This window comes from Rattus norvegicus, chromosome 20, assembly GCF_036323735.1.
Source record: "Rattus norvegicus strain BN/NHsdMcwi chromosome 20, GRCr8, whole genome shotgun sequence".
NCBI lineage: Eukaryota > Metazoa > Chordata > Mammalia > Rodentia > Muridae > Rattus > Rattus norvegicus.
Window position 1 is genome coordinate 18703563 of NC_086038.1, and position 17179 is coordinate 18720741.

Below are 17179 nucleotides of genomic sequence, written 5' to 3' on the forward strand. Positions count from 1 at the left end.
CTCTTCTGAGTTTTGTGAGTTAATGGTGGAAGTCGTACCCACCTGCCTGGGAGACCTCGGAGCACATTAATTTTGAACTGTTTTTAAACTTCTCAGATGAACTTGCAAAGCAACTAACTCTGCCTTTTACAGACGCCTTGAGCTAGGGGCTTCTGTAGCCAGAAAGGGGAACCAGTGGCAGTGCGAGATCCACACAAAGAGTTAATGCATGCAGAATGCTCGCCCGAGTTCTGTGTGCCTTGTGAGCTCACAGGGAAAACCACATTCCAAGAGCAACGGGGCAGGTTTCTCAATTGTCTTTTGCCCTCTGGGATGGTTCCCACCCCTCCCAAAGTATAGCAAGTTCCCTCCACATGGGTAAACCCGATCTCTCTTAAAATTACTTTTCTTCCCTTTCTACATACAAGCTGGCTGGCCCAAACCCGGTCTCTCTTAAAATTACTTTTCTTCCCTTTCTACATACAAGCTGGCTGGCCCAAAGAGATTCTTAAATGTGTATATGCTAGGCTCTCCCAGAGGCAAGTGATTCACAGCTCAATACTCCATTCACTACAGTTTACAATTCTCATTCATTTCAACTCGCTTGAAACCACGGGAGCTCAACTTTTTAGCAGCCAATCAGGTCTTGAAGCACACGGGCAACTACTTTCTTTTCTCAAATGTTAAAAGCTAAACAGACCGTTTTCCCGCGGCTAGGCTACTCTACACCGTACTGCAGGACTTTAGGTATTCGAAAGGGAGGGGTATTTGCATATTTCTCCAAACCAGTACCCACCAAGCAGGAATTAAAGCAAGATCTTACTGTGTGGCAAAGCCATTTCCACCACGCTGGGTTGAGGAATGCTTTCCGGAGACTTCCAGGAATTCCTTAAGCAGGGGTTTAGAGGAAGCCGTCCACACCAGCCCCAATCCACACCAGTCTGGTGCAGATCCAAACCCTTCCCTACTCAGATCTTCTTCACCAGGGCTGCACCGTTTCCCTCAGCATCTCCAAGTCGTCACAAGCAACTGAGCAAATGCACATCATTCCTCACTTTTAAACTCCGAAGATTAAAAAAAAAAAAGAATCTCAGACCAAAACATTCAAAAAATTTTGTGTGGCAACACTTAATAGCGAGGAACATCCTTCTGACCGCTTCGCAGACATCCTTTCAAAGCGCCTTCTGATTGGATTAAGGACGCACTGGCAAGCCTCTCACAGGACCCAATAGTGACATAAATGCAAACCCAGGAGTTATTTGTATGTAAATATGAGGACTGCCTGGGTGTAGACTTTCAGTAACTTGATACCAGTGCAGCCCGAGTAGCTGGGACCCTCACAAGTCCAGAGAGCCTCGGGCACTTGTGCAACTAGGAGACTTGGAGACGGGCTCTTCTCTAAAGTGAATGAAGAAACAGCCAAGCCAGGTAGAAGAAAAAAAAAAAAAAAAAAAAAAAAAAACCCAGGGAGAAAACAAAGAAGGGCTGAGAGCAGGAGTGGCCGGGAGCTGCAGGCAAACTTTCAACTTTGTTCTCGGCTGGGAACACCGGGAGCCTCTGTTATTTATGGTCCCTGTCAGGTGGAAGGCGGGCAGGAAAGAAGGGAGGGCCTGCCCTTGGGTGGAGGTTGGGAAACTGCGGGCCTAGGGAAGCAGCTGTGACACTAGAGTTCCTAGGGACGCCTCAGATCAAACACACAGATCGGGGGGGGGGGTGGAGAGAGAGAGAGAGAGAGAGAGAGAGAGAGAGAGAGAGAGAGAGAGAGAGAGGGAGAGAGAGAGAGAGAGAAAACTGGGGAAGTATTCTGCTATGCTGGAGTGGGTGGAGAGAGAGAGAGAGAGAGAGAGAGAGAGAGAGAGAACTGGGGAAGTATTCTGCTGGAGTTTGGGGCAAGAGTTCTCTCCATTCTTGAACACTCCTAGTCAGTCTGTGTTTACTGCTTCTCACTCTTGAGATGGTACGAAGAGTGGGCTGACAGTGACCAGGAGGAGAAGACAGGGCCCAGGAGGTGACCCTGCCACTTTCCTATTAAAATGTCTCTCCTCTGAAGCATGGGGCCTCTCTCCTATGGCAAAGTGTCCTGTTTCTGTGAGCAGTAAGGAGATAGCCAGCTCTCTGCAGGTTCCTCCTGGGTCCATCTGAGAGGCCATTTCAATGGCACCCTCTGATGTACACGCCAGACTAGCTGGGTAGTTAGTCTAGGATGTCAGCAAGGTGTTTTGAAACCTAAGTCGTTGTGCCCAGCATGTCTTTTTTTTTTTTAAGTTCTTTAAATTTACTTTTTGAGAATTTCATATGCACAAGGCAATATGATCATATCCGCCGCCCCCTCGCCCGCCAAGTCCCTATTGCAACCCCTCCTTGTCCTCTCACAGCTTGGTTTTTTAAAAACCCAGTGTCTCATCAGTGCAGCCCACAACTACCAGGTTGTGCAGCTATCCAATGGGGCAGAAGTAATTTACCTGTGGCCACACCCCCGGCCACACCCCCAGAGAAGAGTGACTCTCCCTGACCAGCTGCTATCTACAGCCAATAGTTCCCCAGTTAGGGGTGGGGCCTCGACGAGCCCTTCCCCATGCCTCCGTCCACCCTCTTGGCCTGTTGCCTAAGTAGAGAGAGATTGAAATCTGTACGGGGCAAGTGGGGATCTCGTGAATTGAGTAAATGGACATGACTCCTCAATGTTTTAATCCGCTCAGTCCGGCCGCAAGCCACACGAAAACTACAGGAGTGGGAGGGAAGCCAGACTTCGGGAAGAGAATGCTAGGCTTTTTTTTTTTTTTTTCCTTTTTTTTCCATATCTAAAAACCACAAGCCAATGTGTTTTGTAAGGCATTTTACACAAGGCTTGCTTCCCACGAGCCTGGGATGTGGAGTGCCCCTCCCCCACTCCCCAGCATCCCAGACCGTCCACTTGTCAGGGAGTTAGTTCCTTCAGTCTGCAGATTCTTAAACTCAGACTTTGAGCCTGGGCAGGGTGAATGTTCTTTCTCACGTGACTAATTTCTTCCTCTCTTACTTTCTGCTCACAGTCTGAGAGGGGTGTCCCCACCCGGGGTGTCTAGGCTCTCACGTGGCCTGGGGAGGTCTCTCAGCTGGACTGTACATTCGAAGTGCCCTATAGTTTTGGAATTGGTGATTAATAACGAATGAAGAGGGTAGTTGTGTTGTTATTTCCAAATCTGCATGCTAGCATGACTTAGTGTTCTGGGATTAAGCTTGACGGAGGACAAACATGGTAAGTCCATGTTTCTATTTTCTTGTCCTCAGATTTCAGAACGGACTCCACAAAACCATGAGAAGCATGGGAGCTGTGCACACTTGTTACAGATGAATTAAGATACGATGACCTGATCCGCAGGACAATAAACAGGTCCTCACATCTGAGCACAGTGCAAACATCTCCTTCGAAATGTGGGACTTGTAAAACTATCATTTTAATTCACTCTGTCTGGTAGGGGTTCAGAGTCAAGCTCTAGCAGTTATGAACAGAGACCCTTTGAAGTGTCATTTGACACCTCTGAGTCACGGTTTGGACCTTTACGAAAGGTGATTCGAACTAGGGCTTCCCTACAACTTCCTGGAAAATGAACTAAAACCATGAGCAAAGTGACGATGGCACCCTGCTGGGACTTCTGGCCTACAACAGGTTTTGTGCCATGAAGGTCTACAGTTACCATAAAGGCAGAATCAACAGACACAGCACAGATATCGAATGTCTATGCTACAAATAAGTGATTAAATGGTAACAATAAAACAACCCACCTTCCCATGTCAAACATTCCATAATTATCACCTAGCACAGCACCAGGTCACACCAAGCTCCGAGTGAGACGGACTGTATTCAATTTCATGACTGGTCTAATCCTCTTTATAATAAAACAAAATTGGCCAGCATCAGCTGCTTCCTGCGTTCAAATATTTACAAGCCAGCAAAGGTAATGGTTTAATATTAAACTGTGTGGTTTAATATTTATATAGTATTATTCATATTTATGTTATTGAAAATCCCTATGTATTTCTGAGAGCGCTGTGGTAAATATGTATAAAGCAGCAAGGGCCCTAAATTTTCACTTCCCAAGAAGAGCCTGGCTCCACACTTGACTGGCAGCGTGAAAGCCTTAGTGAGAGCGCTAGGATTAATGGCTGGATCGTCAGTCATGTTATAAATAGGTTTGACTATGTTCTGGCAGGGAGGCTGTTTGTCTCTCCAGTTACCTTCCCCACCCGGGCTTCACTGAACTCTGCTGTCCTCTGCCTGTCTAGGCCTATGATGGCTTGGGCCCTTATTGAATCTGCTTGCCTAGAGCTTTGAACCGTAAAATCCTGGGAAGGTGACTTTGCAGGGTCTCTAGGTTTGAGAGGAAGAAACCCCGCTCGCAGGTTCTCAGTGAACCTCTTGGAAATGTTTGTCTGTCCCTGGTCAGGCTGATGTAAGAAACGTGATTAACGTTCAACCATCACAGTCTTAACAGTAATAACGAAGTTTGAGGTTTATATACAGGGAGGCAGAGGGTGGTGGGAGGGAGAGAGAGGGATCAGAGAAAGGAAGCGAGAAAGAGAGGGGAGAGACACACACAGAGAAGGAGGTGAGAGAAGAGGGGAAAGAGAAAAGTCGAGGAAGGGGAGGGAGAGAGGGAGAGGGGAGGGGAAGGGAAGGAGGCAGTGCTGGCTAGCTCTCTGCACTTCTAGACGTCCTACCTGAAGAAGCCATCTTTGAATGACACTCACGTGCACACCTGGTCACGTGACTCCTGCCTCAGCCGCTTTCTGGTGCTGCCTCGTGAGCCCATGCGCAGGGAGGGCAATCCCCGAGCTCAGCTGGCCCACAGAAGGATGGAATGCAGGCATCAAGAGGCTGAGTGAGGGCGGAGGCTGCTATTTCCTAACAGGTGACTAAGATGGGAAGGAGAAACAAGGTCCAGAGGTCACACCGCACGGTGCTTGACCAGAGTGCCCCTGGCCTCCTCAGCTCTGCACCTCAGCTGTGAGCACAGGACCAGTACAGACAATGACCTCAAGCAAGGGGGGTGGCCGATTGCATCAGGTGAGCTCCCATCATGCACTGCTGCCTTGCTGCCTTTCTACGCATTGGTATCTGGGCACCACTGATCTTACTACTAATCCATCTCTGTCAGTATTCCACCAGGACGCAGGGAATGTTGTCAATACAACCCAAACCTTGGAACAACCATCATCCTTCAAGTGACCCGTGTCACTGGCTGCATTTCACCACCATGCCCGGCCATCCCCGTTCTCACCATGGAGAGAAGCACCCCTGTGCCAGAGAGGACTGACTACACATAGAGTTGTAAACTCTGTCTGCCTGGAAAACAAGAGAGGGCAGCCTCAGACAGCAGGGCTGAAAGGAAAAGAAACTGGGCTAAATGATGTTCAGAGGAACCAACAGGTGCACGCACATCTCCTTGGATCATGTTAACCCATCCTGCATCCTGACTTCACCATGCCCTCAGCAACCCTTTCTGCGCTGCAGAAAGAAACAGCTCTTGACCTAATGTGGGAACAAATTTTCTGGTCCTGGCTTGGCCCCTCCCCTCCTCTCTCCTTTCCCTCCTCCCCTCTCTTCTACCCTCTCCCCTTTTCTTTCTCTCTCCCCTCTCCTTCTCTGCCATCTTCCCCTCCCCCTTGCCTCCATGTGTAACTTTCTTGTAACTTTTTCCACCTCACTACCACAACACCCATTTGTTGCTTTTCTAGAGACCCGACAGACGTAAGTCCTGGAGGAACAACCTAAAATAGCTAAACCGAACTATAGTTAGATATTTTACCCAGAAGGCCTTAATTCCTGTCTTGGAAATGCAGAGTCCACCCAACCACCACCACCACCACCACCACCACCACCACCACCACCACCACCACCACCACCAAGAGATTGCTTTCTGTAACATTAAAAGGTGAAATAGCCCAAAGCCCCTTCAAGTAAACAACAGCCCCAAAGCCTCCAGATGAGGAGATCCAAAGCAGACAGATGAGCAATCAGGAGGGGTGTAATTTGTGCAGCCCACTGACTAACCAGGAGCTGACTGCCTTACACACCGCACGCAGCACTCAACCTCAGACAGCTTCAGCTGAGCTGTAAAATGTGGCTTTTTGATCACAGCAGAGAGACAACGAAAAGTGCTGAATGGGGAGCCTTTTCCCCATTATCAGCCGTCGCTGCAGGACAGGAAGGCACGATCAGATCACTAGAATCAACGCTTCTATTTATTGAGCATTTACTGTGTTCTGGGTGCGTGCTTGGCGCTTTCCATAGTATCTCATTTAATCGTCCCCACCTACTATCTCTGTGTCAGGACCCAGGAGGCCACTTCGCCACAATGGAGGCAAGTAATCCAAGGCCACTGAGCATTTGAGAAAGATGGGATCTCAAAGGCTGGAGATTAGGCGCTGAGGCCCTTGTTCTGACTTCTCCCCTGGAAACTCAAAGTCCACAGCGGACGGCGGTGATAAGCAAAGCTCCCGGAAGGCCGCAGGTGTCCGCCTTGCTCCCTGTGTGGTTTCCAGAACACTGCCCAGCACAGCGTGGGTACTCAATAAACATGAGGAATGACTGACAGATCGGGGTAGCCTCTGAAGAGGTGAGCTACAGTTTCAGAGCAGAGGGGAAGGAGACTTACTTTTCACCAAAACCTCCTGCACTTTGGGAATTTTGAACCATGTGCTTTTATCACCTAGTCAAAAAAATGCATAGAGTCACTAAAACAAAACAGAACACAGGCACTGCTGATCAGTCATATGGGCCACATGTTCCTTCCACTACTAGCACCTATGTGGCAGATACAGCCTGCCAGGCAGGCATCAGGGTGGACCAGTGGACACCCAAGCAAACATGGAGAAGAAGCTCTCCCCCTTCACTTGCTTCTGAAAGAAAAGGGACACCCAGAGAGAAAGAAAGAACACAGGAAGACAGAAACACATTATGGGCATGCTACTTTGTATCAGGAGGAATTGGGGGGTGGGGGGAGAGTATGAACTGGCCACAAATCCCCAAGTGATTCTGCAGGCCCAGAGCTCAGTTTGGAAAACCCCATTTTACCAGTCAATACAGCCATGTGACAGGCTTGCCAACACATGGTCTCTTTCCTAGGTGGGAATTCTGGAATCGTGAACATACCAACTTCAGAAATAGCAGCCTTCTGTTAAGTGCAGGGTTTCTACTGTTTACGTCAAGTTTCAGCAGATACAGCAGGCTCTCTGGCCTAGCTGTGATGTCACTGGTCTGTGAACCAATCACACCGAATATCCAAGTACTAGAGCCAACTATAGTCCTGAAGGCACCCAGTCTCCAATACAGAGCGCCAGGACACGGATTGTGGTATAGATACCATACTGCCCGTGTTTGGTGCCTGCCCACCTGACAGACTGAGCGCGTTTTACATCACAGTGTGCGTCATTTAACCACAGCTCCTTTTTAAAACAAAACACTTGTTTTTATTTATGTTTTTTTTTTAATGCCTGTATGTGTGAGAGGGTCTTTGGAGTCCAGAAGAAGGCGCTGGCTATAGGTGGTTTGAGCCATGCGATCCGAGTGGTAGGAACTGAACTCAGGTCCTCTGGAAGAGCAGAAAGGATTCTTTTTTTTTTTTTTCCCCCCGGAGCTGGGGACCGAACCCAGGGCCTTGCGGTTGCTAGGCAAGCACTCTACCGCTGAGCTAAATCCCCAACCCCAACAGAAAGGATTCTTAACCACCTCTCCAGCCCAGTCTTTCCCCCTTTCCTGAGTGACATGTAAATGCATTAGCTCACCTCCTGGAGCTCTCATGTTGAGCCGTGCAGCGTCTGGGCTGGAATCTTTTTCTCTATGCATACAATTGCAGAGGGGAAACAAGAGAACTGCAGATCACCCACGGGTGCTCAAAGGAGGGTGCCACATCTGACAGAGAAGTCTGCCAGGGTTGACGGGGTGTGTGTCCATGAAGAGGGCACAGAGAAGCTGACCTCTCCCGGGTAGAGATCCCAGCACAGGATGGCAAGTGTGGGCGTGTCCCGAGGACCTTGGGTGCAAGCTTGGTGGAAGCCACGGACAATTGGGCAGGGAGACACTGGTTGGGCCAGAGTTTAAGGTTCCTGGACTAGGGTTTTAGAGTAACTGTTGCTAGCAGGCAACATCTATCCATCAGTGCACATGCAGTTATTTTGTTGAGACGCTTCTCTTTTTAGACTGAAAACTCACAGGCACCAACCACCCCCACCCAGGTCCTCACTGCCCCGTCTCTAAGACCAATTCTAACCCCGAGGCAGAAGCAGGATGGATGCTGGTGAGGCCATCTGACGAGAGCAGGAAGTACCATGTGACAGGAAGTTGGTCAATGCCAGCGTATTCTACCACACTGCCTTTACGGCATTTCTGTCTTTACGGCATTTCTGTCTGTCTTTACGGCAACTACGCGAGATGTTACTAAACTCTTAGAAGATCTCTTGTCTAGTGAGATGGGTTAATGGGTAACGGCACTTGCCACCAAGCCTCATGACCTCAGTTTTAACTCAGACCCACACTGTGAGAAAAAAGCTGATTTCTGCTAGTTGTCCTGATTATGTACATGTGCGCATGCGCGCGCGCGCGCGCGCACACGCGCACACACACACACACACACACACAAATGTAATAAGAAACAAGATCTGTTATGTATTTTTTGCTTATGATTCAAATAAGGGCTATAAAATATAGATTATATTTTAGCACTGCTCATTAAAGCAAACCGTATCTAAAGATTTATAGTCTCATCTTTCAGAGAAGGCAGTTTGGCCTAGGGTTTAGGATGCAGTTCAGTAGGCAGAGTCCTGGGGTCTATCTCCCACCTCCATTCAGCAAATAAACTGGGTGTTGTGGCACAAGGCTGTAATTCTAGCACTCAGTAGGTGCTGGAAGGCAGAAGGGTCAGAAGTTCCAAGTCATCCTTAACTATATAGTGAGCTCAAGACAGGCCTGAGGGGCTGGGGGACGGGTCTAGCAGTTAAGAGCACTGGCTGCTTTTCCAGAGGACCTGGGTTGCATTCCTAGCACCTGCACGGCACCTGACAACCATCTGTAACTTCAGTTTCAGGGGGTTCAATGTCCGATTCTGGTCTCTGTGGATACCAGGCATGCATGTGAACGGACACATATGTAAGAAAAACACCTTACTACATAAAGTAAAAATAAATCTATCTGTAAAAAAAAAATACTGACCTTGGTTACCTAAAGGTCCCATCTCAATATATAAATAAATAATGAATTTATGACTTAGAAAATCCAAACAATAGATATTCATATGATGCCCTCCTTTATTTCTACTGCTTTCATTCTTAATAATCAAGAAAGCAGGGAGGAAGCCTGGTGTGCCGGTGCATGTCTTTAATCCCAGCACTCAGAGCCCGAGGTAGGCAGAGCTTTGTAAGTTCAACATCAGCCCAGTCTACAAAGTTCCAGAGCAGCCAAATAGACATGGTAAGATCTTGCTGCAAAACCAAACAAAACAAGCAAGCAAGCGAGCAGAAAGACGAACAAGCAAGCATAGAAGAGGAAGACAGGAAAACGGGCCCGGATGCACCCACACTTTTGTTCCGAATGCTAACTCCATTGTAGTTAAGCAACAGCAGGTAAGAAGCTACTGAGTCCAGCTCTCTCTCTCCTTTCTGTTCTTCAGTTTGAAGCTAGAGCCTGTGCTCACTCCTGCAAGGCTGCTGTACTCAGAGGAGAAGACCAGCGGGGAATGGAGGTGGGTGGAGTATACTTTCAGCTTTTAAGTGGTGTCTGTGTTCCAGGCCCTTCAAGAAGGCGGGCACCATCAAGCACACTAATTGAGGACCCTGTAACGAGGTCAGAGGCATGGCTAGAAGCAGAAGGGGGAGGGGCTGAGTATCTCTGCCTTCTGCTGCTTCTTCTTCATCTGTCCCCTCTACTGCAGATGAGCAAATGGGAGTGACTTTCCTTGAACCTTGGCTTCTGTCATCTCTTGGCAGGTGAGTCAGCCACTGAGACTATAAAGTAAATGGGGCAATAGAGTAAACCTTTTCATTGTGTATCTCAAAACAGGGGGCAGCTACTGGCTAAATGAGTGACAGACTAAACAGGTGATTTTAGAAGCCTGAAGAACTGTGTCATCAGCAGGGAGGACCACCTGTTGCACTCAACTTTTTCCTAGGTCTTGGCTAAAGATTCTGGCTTTGTAGGTGGCCATAGACGAAGAATGGGGTTTGACCAGCCAAGGTCACACCCCTCTGAAACAGTGCATTGCCATTACCTCACGGAATAAATGACTCTGTTCTGGTGATCAACTTTTTTTTTTTAAGAGTACAAAGTCAACTCCTTTCTTTGTTTTTAAGGATTCTGTTCCTTGTAGCCCGGGTGTGTTTCTCTTTTAAAACCATGCACCCGTTCATTGCTCCCTAATCCAGGCTGCAGGGTGTCTGAGGTTGGCACACGTGACTCAGGGCAGGAAGCTCTCTAGATGGGGCATTGAGAATGTCCCCTGTGATCTTGCTTGAGTTAATAAACAAACCCATCCCAGAAGGCAGAAGAGATTCAGTGTGTCTTCTACAGAGAGGTGAGGAGAGCAAGTGGAGGAAGAGCCTGTCATTTTCTCATGGTTGCAATGCTTGACCTTGATGTAGAAATTCCCAGGGTTACCTTCGTTAGGACTAGCTGTCACGCTGACTTGGGCACAAACTTTTAAGCTGAAGATGGAGTCTGGGTAGAAGGGAGTTCGAGGTCACTTTCCCGTTCCCATTGCGTCAAACCTAAGCCACAAGTAAAGATGACTAGACAATGCCTTAGCTGCCACTTACAAACTCGCCCTATGAATTGGGACTGGAATGCTGGCTACCGCATGCTAAACTCCATGTAGCAGTGTCGTGCCAACTTGCTCTCTTCGTGTGCTTGTGTGTCCTCATGTGTACAAAGCCTGTATGTGTAAAGATGTCCTGCAGCCCAGAAGACAGGCGATGACATCATGCCTCAGATGCTGTCCTCCATTCCCCCCACCCCTCCCCAGGCTGGCTCAGAGCTCACTGGTCTGACTGGCTGGCCAGCAAGCCCCAAGCCCACCTTGTCGCTGCCTATACCATGGGATTTCAAGTGTACACCACCATCCCGTTTTTTAATGTGGCTTCTGGGTATCAAACACAGGTCCTCTTTAGGTGAGCTACCTGTCCGGTCTTGTCCACGCATTCTTTCTTAGCTATCCATTCTACATCAAACCCTCCCCAGTCCTCCTTCATCTCAGTGTTCTCATTATCTGGGTATAAAGCATGAGAACCTATCAGGTAAGGGAGGTCCAGGCATACAAAGGGCCCACCGTGTCACCCAAACCTGAGATCTCTTCATGTACCTAAACTGTCACCACTGACCCAGGTGAAAACACACACACCTGTTGGTCTGTTTCAAGCTTATTCCTCGAAGGTCTACACATACAAGGCCACACCATGTGGCCTCTATTTTAAAGGAGCCAAGTCGAGGGAAGTCACAGGATTAGCACCGTCATTGTTTCTCTCACCGTCCCTTGCTCCCGGATGCTCACCTCTCTGCCCTGCCCTTGCCTGATCATTCTCGCTGCTCCCTGGGTTCAGCATCCAACTTCTCAGCAGTGAGGATGCCAACAGTGGGAGGAGCGGGCAGCCTGGGCACTACTACTGCACAGGTCATCAGGTCAGGATGCTCGGGTGGACGGACAGGGAAGGAAAAAAAGGAGTGGAAGAGTCTCCAACGTTATAGTTTATTCGGGCCAGTAATTAACTGTCTGCAGTGCAGACACACAGCTTCAGGCTATCATCCATCAGGCAGTGCACAGTGGTTCCGGCACCGCATTCTATCTCGCTTTACAGGGAGAAACACTCTGTGTCTTTCCTCTCTTACATTACAGGGCTGAGCTCAAATCTGCAACTCCCTTCTCAACACCATGGGTGGATGTGGTTTGGTGTTGAGCTACCTCCCCAGTACTTGTGCTCCCCTGATTCATTCTCTCTCTCCTTCCCCCTCCCTCCCCCTCCCTCTCTCTCCCCCTCTCCCTCTCTCTTTCTTCCTCATTTTTTGAGACAGAATTTCCTGTGTGTAACTCTATCTGGAATTTGCTCTGTAGTCGAGGCTGGTCTCTACCTCACAGAGATCTGTCTGCTTCTGCCCCCTGAGTGCTGTATCAAAGGCGTACACCACCACCACCCAACTGATCCCTGCTTTCAGAGAAAGTTTCTCCAACATTTCCACTGGGACCTGCTCTCCCAGATTCTTCCCTCCATCCCTTATCACACCCTCCACTTACACTTTAGCATTCTTCTTCCTCTTCTACATCAGTATTCGTAGAAGTTTCTTGACCTGGGTTTCTCTCTGGGCCCTGTCCTGATGACCTCATCTACCAGTGCCTGGCATTACCACCCTGCTTCCGTTTCTGTGTGCAGGACCCTCAGCACAGACGAATGTAATTTGGGGACTTGGAATATTTGTGCCCTATTCCTACCCGTCTACCTCCCCTACAACCTCTGCTGATCCAAATTCCAGCTATTCTTCAACATGTTTTTTCCCAGGGTCCTTTGGAGGTTGTTAGGAATCTCTTTAATTTCCCTGCCTACTCTCTGATCTCCTCTTCTATGATGCCCCAGTGAGTAGGAAGCCTCACCAAGAGGCCTAAATCCAAATGCCAGTCCTCTGGGTGATGCGAAGCTGAAGCACCATACACCTTCCTAGCGTGATGCCGAGAGTAAATTAGGACTCAGAACACATTCGGTGCTGGTTGTAACTGTGACTGACGATAACTTGGGAGAATAATAGTGATAAGAATAATAGCCTGAAGTTACTGTGAGCGACTTAGCCATGACAGAGTCAGTAAAGGACACTCAGCGAGATTTTACTACTTGCGATTTTAGGCTGTATCCTCTATTCCCCAAAACCTAAACGATCCATGCACTCGGGTTTCTAGTCACGTTAGAGGTTGAGAGCAAAGGCTTTGAGTATCAGGCAGACGTACGTGTGTGTGTGTGTGTGTGTGTGTGTGTGTGTGTGTGTGTGTGTGTGTGTGATTTTAATCGGTGTTCCTCGATTGGAGCCTTGCTGGATCTGTGACACAGCTACGGGAAGCTAAGGGGGTAGATGCCTTTAAACAAACAAGGACAGCTGTGACGGGGTCCCCAGACTGCAGCAGTAGCCAGGCCAGATCTAGTCCTATATAGCAGGTTTTCCAGTTTGAAAGAAATAAACAAAACGAATCAAAGGCTAGAAAATTACAGGTTGTGGATGAAATCTAGCCTCTTGCCTATTTCCATAAATATTTTCAGAGTCCCACAGCCACACCTGGGTGTACGAGCAAAATTTTCAGGCCGTTTATGTGCATGGAGAGAACTATGATGGCGCCTAGACAGCTGAACTCTGAAACTATTTATCACCAACCACGTACAGAACCTCTCTATACTTCTGTGCCTGAAACAAATGACTGATTCTGTCAGGAGGCAGAACCAGGAGGGGCTCAAAACTGCAACAAGAGTCAATGCAAGTCAAGAGAGGCAGATCTGTAGACTTTAGGCAGAGACTTAGGTGAGCCTAAGCACAAAGGATGCTGGGAAGTTTGTGTTACCTGTTTGTCTCTGCATTATTCTTCTGGAATGCGTTTGCATTGGGAGGGAGCCACGGCTACTTTTACTGTGAGGTACAACGCTTGTACACGTGCACAAAAGTGCACATCAGCACACTGTCGTAAAATAAACGCCATCTGGGCCAAGAAACAGATCATTAATCTCTCCGCTATCCTGGCCCATCCTTCCCTCTAGTGCTTCCACTTGCTTTAAAATAGCCTCCCCTTTGTGGTTTTTGTTTCTGTCATTGTTTTGGCTTGGGTCCTTTCTGCCCCTGCTTTCTGTGTGCTGGGATTACAGGTGTAGTGCGTGTGTCCCCACATCCAGCATTTTCTTGTCGTTGCTGTCCTCGTTGTTGTCATCCTCCTCTTCCTCATCTTCTTCCTCCTTTCCTCATCTTCCTCCTTTCCTCATCTTCCTCCTCTGCTTTCCCCTTTTCCTCTTCCCCTTCTTCCTCCTCTTCCTCATCTTCATCTTCTTCCCCTTTTTCCTCTTCCTTTTCCTTCTCTTCCTCTTCTTCATCTTCTCCTTTTCCCCTTCTTTTTCCTTTTCCTCACCTTCCTCTTCCTCTGTTATTATCTCACTATGTAACTTTACAATACTGGCTTGTTGATGTGTGTGTGTGTGTGTGTGTGTGTGTGTGTGTGTGTGTGTGTGTGTGTGTGCTCTGTTGCCTTTCTATAACCTACAATTCCACAGCTGGACCTACAGATCTATTCTCTTCCGTGGCAAACACCTATGGATACCAAGAGGCTATCTGTAAACAGAATACCTTGCAATAGCTTCAAGCTGGAAAGAACCCACATTGCCATCGACAGGAGGGCAGAGACCTTAGGTTGTTTTAAGTACCTGGTGGGTTGTTACACAAACATGAAAATAAACACGTTACAGGTTACAGTTACCCAACAACAGGAATGTAAGCCCAGGAGGGCCCAGCTGGGAAGCAGAGGAAATGTTGCACCCATACACTCGTAAGGACCTCTCTAGAAGCTGGGCGCACAGATGAGTGTTGGGGGTTGGTCTGATGCTATGTATTCAAAATTCTGTACCCCAAGATCTGGTGGCCCCCAAATTCTCACATACACATTACCTTTGTTGTGTAAACCTTGCTCCCCAATTTAAAGCTATTGGTTAAATAAAAATGGCTACAGCTAATTATTGGGGGAGGACAGAGGTAGGCGGGGCTTCTGTTACTGGGTCACAAGTAGAGAAGAAAAAGGGAAAGAGAGTAGGAAGAGGGAGGAGGAGAGAGAAGGAAGGAGGAGGAAGAAGAGGAAACACAAAGTCTCCATTAGATATAGTGGACCAAGAGCAGGTGCCTAAGTGATGGAGGATAAATAACTGATGTGAGACTCAAACAAGTACTTGGGGACCACAGCTAGGGAAGTAGCCAGTTTAGTGTTAGAAGATAGATTAGAGGGGCTGGAGAGATGGCTCGGTGGTTAGAAGCACTGACTGCTCTTCCAGAGGTCCTGAGTTCAATTCCCAGCACCTACATGGTGGCTCACAACCATCTGTAATGGGATCCGATGCCCTCTTCTGGTGAGTCTGAAGATAGTGACATAACTCCTCCAGTAATTGTGCCAAAGCTGAAGTAAGTCTTAGCCTCAGTCTCCTTCAATCTAGCTTCCAAAAGAATTGACATAAATATATTAATTTACAGCTAAATCTCTGGGGTAAGATCAGACAACAGCTACACAAGAACTGCTGGATCCTGCCACAGGATGCCCCACCCAGTGACAATGGAGAGGAGAAGGCAGACTTGCAAGGCACTGTGGATGCAGAAACAGAGTGGGTATGAGTTCCTGGTAAGTTGGATATGAACATGAGAAAAGGGAGACTCGAAAGCTTCTGCATCGGTGGTGGGCTACTTGGTAGAAGCTTACGATGTTCTGGAGGGGTTCACTTAGGGCATGAAGGGTTAATTATCTGAGAGTGTCTAAGTGGAAAGACACGGAGTTGGAAGACCAGATAGTATAGGTTAAAAATAAAATCAATCAATAATCCTAGTTCTATGACAGGATTCAGGGGCTGGAGAGATAGCTCGGAGGTTAAGGGCACTGGCTGCTCTAGCACAGGGCCCAGCTTTGGATCCCAGCACCCATGCTAGGCAGCTCATAACTATCTGTTATTCCAGCTCCAGGGCAATCAAAGTTCTCCTCTGGCCACTGTGGGTTCATGCTAACACATGAATATACACACAGTGCAAAGCCAAATGAATCTTTAAAAGCACTGAGGAAGAGGACCATTGAGCGCTCGTGTGTATGTGGGCGTCGCTCTGTTCTTCTGACCTTCTGAAGGAAGCGGACCGGCTGCTTCAAGCCCCTGACAGCTTGGCTCGGCAGACTGAAACCTGAAACTACCAGCCAAGCAAACCCTGCCACCCTAACGTTACTTTTGCAAGAGTAATTTTTATCACAGCAACCGAAATGAAGTGGAGACAGGGTCTTTCCTCCTAGGAGTTCAAAGTTATCATTTTGAGCTCACATCTGGGACACTGGAGCAGCTAATAAATGTCCATTTGAAAAGTGAGCAGGAAAAATGTGGAGGGACACTGCCCACGAGGTATTCCCAAAATGCTAAAAGTTTGAGTAGGAACAGTTCCTGCTGGTCTTATCAACAGTGACACCATACGCCGCCCTCCTTCTGCTTCCCCCAAAGTTAGCTAATCTTCCTGGCTTCCTTCCAGGCTCAGAAAGCCACTTACCTAATGGTTCTGTATCTTCGTTATGATTACCAAAAGATTGGGCAAGCAGGACCGTTCCTGGTAGGCCAAGAGCCAGCTTCATACTTCCCGGACCGGTCCTTCAGACTCCCCTTCATTTTGAATTATGCCAAGTCAAATAATATTTACTTTTTCCTGACTGAGACTCCTCTAGTAGGTTTACAAAAAGTCCTCTCTCTGAGGGCCAGAGTCATGGCTAAATGGGTAAAGGTGATTGCTGCTCAAGCCTCCCCCATAACCCACACACTACAAATTTTAGAAAAACCTTTGCTGAGTTCTTAAAATCTATCCAAAACTATGTCTACACTTAACTGTCTTTGACCATGTGCCTTGGCCTGCTTAGTCCTCATACTGAGATAGTCTGAAAGAGGCTTATTTCTACTGTCATGTCATTAAATTCTTTAAAATATTATTTCCTTGTGATATTATCTTTGCCACAGGTGTGTCAATGTGGGGTGTGTGTGTGTCTGGTGTGTGCGCTGTGTGTTAATGTGTATGTGTGCATGGTATATGCGGTGTGGATGGTGTGAGGGGTATGTGTGATGTGTGCTGTGGGTGAATGTGTGTGTGTGTGTGTGTGTGTGTGTGTGTAAATGTGCCTGGAGGCACCAGGAGTCTTCTTTGTACCCTGGTCACTTTATTTATTGTTGTAAAGTGAGGTGGCCCAGTTGTCCAGTTGACTTGTGGGATCGCTTGACTCTGTCCCTTAAGCCCTGGAATCACAGTTAGGCCCTCACACTTACTTGTGAGCTCTGGAGATCTAACTAGGCAAACCTTCAGGCACATGGGCAAACAATTTAACTGCTAAACCATCTCCCTAGCCCATAATATGACTACTTTTTGGGGAACATGATTGGTTCTTTCTCTTAAATACACACTTGGTTTTGCATGTATTTGTGTGTGGGGGGGGTTCGC

General features: G+C 47.9%; 1 protein-coding gene and 1 long non-coding RNA gene across 53 annotated transcripts in view; one reads left to right on the forward strand and one right to left on the reverse strand.

Moving 5' to 3' along the window:
- Ank3 (ankyrin 3) overlaps positions 1 to 17179 on the reverse strand; it is a 623484-nt gene that overhangs the window by 102256 nt on the left and 504049 nt on the right. For 9 of the 52 annotated variants that reach the window (XM_063279252.1, XM_063279249.1, XM_063279251.1 and 6 more), the window contains exon 25: positions 6618 to 6671. In XM_063279252.1, the coding sequence (XP_063135322.1) occupies positions 6618 to 6671 (54 nt within the window). 52 annotated transcript variants of the gene reach the window in all.
- On the forward strand, positions 1271 to 3876 carry LOC102553944 (uncharacterized). Its single transcript, XR_362157.5, has 2 exons — positions 1271 to 1407; positions 3250 to 3876. It is a non-coding gene; the product is annotated as an uncharacterized LOC102553944 (long non-coding RNA).